The sequence below is a fragment of the Triticum dicoccoides genome, chromosome 1A, assembly GCF_002162155.2.
Source record: "Triticum dicoccoides isolate Atlit2015 ecotype Zavitan chromosome 1A, WEW_v2.0, whole genome shotgun sequence".
In the NCBI taxonomy this organism is placed as follows: Eukaryota; Viridiplantae; Streptophyta; class Magnoliopsida; order Poales; family Poaceae; genus Triticum; species Triticum dicoccoides.
Window position 1 is genome coordinate 155,336,124 of NC_041380.1, and position 5,549 is coordinate 155,341,672.

A 5,549-nucleotide genomic window follows, 5' to 3' on the forward strand; every position below is an offset into this window, starting at 1 on the left:
TATTGTCAATACAGATTTGGACTTGTACTCCAAATGAAGCAAAACTCTTACAAATTTTCACTTTTTCAGTTTCAATATGAGATAGCAGTATAACATCAAGCAAAACTCTTGCAATTTTTCAGTTTCAATTTTCCTGCGAAGCAAGTGCCCCGTTTTACAGACTGTCAAAAAGTCATAGTACTCCAAATTAACTTCTGCTTAGTGCTAGAGCAGGTCTTCTAAGCTAAGATCCTAATTAACTTCTAAGTACCTACACAACATAAGATAGTAGTGGTGGTAATCCTTATGCTAAATGCTAGAGCAGATCTTCTCAGCTAACAAAAGAATATGAGGTTTGCATGGTTTGTATGGTGGCTCCAGTAATAAAACTGTAGATATCTACTGATGATGATATCTCCTTGGGGCCCAGTGGTTAACAATATTACTTCTGCTAGTATTTTCAAGATTTAGTGCCATCAAAAACAGAATCAAAGACATAATGTGGGAGTAGTAGTGGATATTTATTGCCCATGCTCATTATTCACTTCACAAGGTTACCTAGTACTCCATCAAAAACAGAATCAAAGATGGAATGGCATGCTTGATGTGATGTAACTAATCTTTGCGCCATAATCTTTGCCATTTTAGAAATGCACTCATTAAATTTCTAAAATGAAGCTATAGATATACAGTGTTCTGTTCTGACAGTAGCTAGGTACTGTAGATATGATAGCTGAAGTTTCAGAACAGAGGAGAAGGAAAAAGTAGGAGTAGTCACTATAATTTCAGTTAACTAAAAACAACAACTCTGCAAGTTGAGGTTTAATTTACAGGAGTATCTTGAACTTTAAAAGTGCAGTCCTAACTTAAATATTTAAAATGCTATTGGGACAGTACTAATTTCAGAGTTCATAGTTCATGACTGAATTTAGAGACAGTATAAATCTTACAGAAAACAAAATTGTTCATAGATCGAATGCTTGCAAAACCGTTCAGTTATCTGTGCAAAATTGTTCAGTTAACTGTGCAAATACTCCAAACTCTAAACTAGCAGAACTAGTCCAAATATTCCAACCAGAAAATGAATAGATTTTACACACATTCAGTGAAGTGGTTCAGAAAATGAACAGATTTTACTCACATTCAGTAAAGTGGTTCAGAGATTCAGAAAGTTCAGAACATTTGAGTAACAGAGAAGATGGAGATGTAAACACTAACCAGCAATGCACATGTTGAGGTGTTCATCTTGTTCTTGCACCGCTGCGTCATAGCAGTAGCTGATTATTCATCTTGTTCTCTGATTGTACCCCACGCTCTTGGGTACCGTCAGTAGACGCCTTCATCAAACAAAGAACTGACTCACTTCAGCGCAAATGAGGAAAATTTACAACAACAACAACGAGGTGGTCGAGGTCCACGAGGACGTAGCGCACGGCGTACTTGAAGGCGTGCCCCGCCGGCCGCCGGTGCGAGTGCCGGACGCGGCAGCACGGTGCCGGCGCTACCGGGGGCAGCAGCAGCAGCAGCCAGCTGAAAATCAGCTCCGTGAAGGCGAAACTCTTGACGTTGGCCGACTGGAGGATCTCGCCCTCGCTCCGTGGCGTCGACGACACCGTCGTCGTCGACGGCGAGGACGACACCTGGCTGCTCATCGGCCTTGACGTTGTTGTTGGTGGTCCAGATCCGGCGCCTCCGGGCTCTCCGACGGCAGTTCCGGCGCAGCCGGAGCAGAGCGTGGCGGTAGCTGGGGAAATTGAAGATCTTTTTGAGGAAGAGGGGAGCTTGGGGAGGCAGGCGGGCGGCAACTGCGGCAGCGGAGCAGGAGGCAGCTGCGGCGGGAGAGCGGGGGAGCAGGGGGGCTGCGGCGGCGGGGAGTAGGGCAGCTGCGGCGGCGGGGAGCAGGGAAGCTGCGGCGGCGGAGAGCAGCGCAGCTGCTGCTTCTGTCGGAGGAGGACGACAAGGAGCGCAGGTTTGGTCGGGAGAAGCTAGAGGTTTTTTTTTGTAAAAATGTCCTCGCGACATGTTTTTCGGGATTGGTTTGCCGGCTAATTATGTAGAAAAGTAAGAAATGTACGCGCAATGCAGATTTTCTTTTATCACTAGTAAATATGCACGTACAATGCACGTATAATCTATAATAAAAACATCTATTTTAAATCTTACTTTCTAGCCAATCCTTTTTACCGAGCCTATGAGTCTTTGGTAGCGGAGATCAAGCATTTGAGGTCTTTTCATCTGACTCATATTACTCATCTCAATCGAACTCAGAATGTGGTTAGTGTTTTTTTTTGCTAAATTTGCAAGAACTGCAAGTAGAAATGTCGTTTGGTCGGCCTCCGAACTTAGAGAGGTTACTGATTTATGTAAGGAGGATTGTAATTTTGAACTTCTACAGTAATACAAGTTCTACCCACAAAAAGAGTCAAACCGAACACGCCAGATTGAAAATGACCAAAAGGCATCCATAGAAAAATGAATTTATTGGATGGTTGAATAGTTAGGTGGACAATGGTATCCCCAGCACACCAAGGTTCAAGTCCCGATCCTTACATTTATCCTAAATTTATTTCAGGATTTTCGACGATGCGCGTTCAGTGGGAGTAGACGTTTCCATCGGTGACTTTGTAAAATCTCAATACGAAATGTCGGCTCAGTCTCTTGGAGGTGCTCATAGGGGTAGGGTGTGTGTAGTTCATAAGGTGAGTGTATGTGCGTATATATGAGTGGTTGCGTCTGTACTGTGTTCAAAAAAAATAAATTTTCCAACGCGTGTATTTTTTAAGTGTATGTGCGTATATATTTGTTCTTTTTTACAACTAATGCGTGCAGTACTTGTTACTTGACCAAAAGGGCTGTCGATCAAGAAAAAATAAAAACAAATGAGACACACTCGATGCTCCATCTCAGTTCTCCACGCCTGACGCTTCATCATTGTGGCAACAGCTCTCTCACCACCGCTCCCCATTTCATGGTGGCCATAGCTCTCTCTCTATCTCTCTACCTCATCAGGCCGCCTCTTCCCTTTGTCCCCATCGCCGGCGCGAGGTCTCGCACTCCCCTGCTCTTCTCAGCTCCTCCTCGTCGAATTGGTCGCTGAAGTGCCCGAGGATCCGCTCGAGCTCGGCATGCTCGCGGGCCGACCCAGTGCTAGGTGATGACGGAGGCGGGCGCAGAGGCATGAGACTCATCTCCACTGGATCATCTGCCGTGGCAATTGCGCGTCCTTCCTCTCCGTCTAGCTCGCCGGGCGCTCGGAGACTCCGCTCGTCGGCGGCTCCCACCACCCTGCGCGGCTGCGCTGCATGCTGCCCAGGTGCAGCGGCAGCAGTGCCGCGGCGGCTGGTGCCCCTGCAACTGCAAGCCGACGTTGGTTGTTTATTCCCCACTTCGACACTCTGTTGTGCTTATTTCCGATTTGAGGTACTCCCGATTCCCCACTTTTGCTATCCTAATTGCTATCCATTCCAGTACACTACATATGTAGCTTACCAGTTTACCAGTAGGAAAGCATGTTTTTAGAAATTCAGGGTCAATTTTTGAAATGCAAAGCAAAGAGGGTCAAGAGAAGCATAACAGGATAATACGGGTTCACATAGATGTAGTACTCTGTCACTATCAGCTAGCTCAAAGTATGTATGATTGTAGGACAATGCAGGTTCACATAGATGTAGTTATCTGTCACTATCAGCTAGCTCTAATTGAATTTTTTGGAGCAGTTCCATTTGCAAATAGACCAGCTACAAGGGCACACGCATACGCACACGCGCACCCTAATTGAGATATCATATTACAATGGTAACAAATATGTTAGTATTTCTTACATGCTGGCAGCTTAAGCAAGCACCTTGCGCTATTAACTTCAGCTAGATGTAGTAATCTATCACAAGAGCGTGACTAGTTCAGACCACCATATAAAAGAGTGGTACTAGCAACAGACTTCAGAGGAAAGTTGATTTTATCCCTAAATAAGATGCTCCATTTGACATGCTCTAAATGGACTAATGAAATAGTCTAGAACACCTTTGCGACTCTGGGGATTTTGTAATTAACTGCAGATTGTACAAGGTGTCAAATATGTGATTTAAGTAAAATGTAGAGCAATGGAAGTACAAGTGATACGCCTGAATAAAGCATAACCTACAAGAATCACAAGGGCTAAAAATTCAGAATGCAGAAAATCTGCATATGCCAAGAAGGTCACTCACCAATAACAATGTGCACTTCCATACTGCGTAAACAGGTGATAAAAATTGTTTGATCTGCAGTTAATCACCTAAGCATTGGGTTAACACAGTGGTCCTACTTTTCTTTTCCGTCCAAAACAGAACCATCATGTCTTGAGTTTCCTGAAAAATAGTAGACATGCATATGAATCCTAGTACTAATTAACAGCTAATAAAAGACGGAACTGCTTCACAGACGACAAATGTGTGCACGACCACTGCACGATACACATCTAGCGGCCTGCTGCCTGCTGTTGCCATGCAATGGACGGAGCTGATTGCCTTGTCGTGCACACATCGTCTGCACACGATCGTGTGTATAGCACTGCTCGATAAAAGATGTTGATCAAGCTTCAGAAACAAACTTAGCGGCTGCATATTGAGTTCCATCATTGTTTTCCTCGAAACCACAATTCATAACACCTGCATATATCTCACCTGGAGTATTATTAAATACTCGTCTTCATGCCCTCGAGTATATATCACCTGCAAAATAGGACATGTGCTACTTAGAAAGATTCTGTTTTTTATCTGACAAAGCACTGAATCAAATAATTCCTTTGCGCATGAGTCTAGGTTTCTAACAATTTACTGAGAAGGGCAAAAAAAGTGCAGCATTTGTAGGACATGCCAACACAGAAAAGTAAACATGTAACAGAAGTGGGAAGGAGGGAACAAGGATGATGGTATTTATATGGAGGTTATGGAGCTGAATTTCTCCCTCTGACATCTGGTTATGGGATAACCAATCTGCGGCAAGTTGAAAGAGGGGCCTCTGTTCTGCCGTTTGTTGGGAAAATTTGCTCTTATGTAAGAACACAGTTAGATTAAAAGTTGTGAACACAACTTGCCGCAGAGCTTAATCCATGATTTGTCGCAGAAAAAAAATACGTAGCCTAGCATAGGTGTTCTAGAGTACATAACATACCAGAAAAAAAATCTAGGGGCAGAGGAGAAAGGATCAGACATTAGCGAAGAAAAGGGGCTAACCTTAGAATCATGTTTTTTCAGTCGAAGTTTATCTCACGATTCATACTGTGTCCCCTCCCTGGTTCGCCACTTCTGATTACTGCAACTTCTTCCTTCTTCTCCCTGTCCGCTAATCTAGCAGGAAGTGGCGGCCACGGTTTAGTAGGAACACGTGGCCACGAACCCGCAAAAGACGGCGGCCAGCCTGGACCGCAGCAGTTGCGACGGTGATCTGGTCAGGAGGAAGATTGGCAGTCGCGATGGAAGGTCCGGCGGAGCTTTGGTCCATGGCCATGGCGTCCTGCACGGGGACGAAGAGAGGAAGAGAGAAAGGAGGAGGAGGGCGTTGGGCACGACTGACCGACAAAGGAGGTCGGC

General features: G+C 44.7%; 1 protein-coding gene across 1 annotated transcript; it reads right to left on the minus strand.

Moving 5' to 3' along the window:
* Window positions 1-840: 840 nt before the first annotated feature.
* Window positions 841-5,466, minus strand: LOC119352393 (proline-rich receptor-like protein kinase PERK2). The gene is made up of 3 exons (XM_037619048.1): window positions 5,356-5,466; window positions 1,420-1,964; window positions 841-1,316 (listed from the first exon to the last, which is right to left on the minus strand). Exons 1-3 carry the CDS (start codon window positions 5,464-5,466, stop codon window positions 1,265-1,267), a joined length of 708 nt encoding a protein of 235 aa, XP_037474945.1. The 3' UTR covers window positions 841-1,264.
* Between the last annotated feature and the right edge of the window lie 83 nt (window positions 5,467-5,549).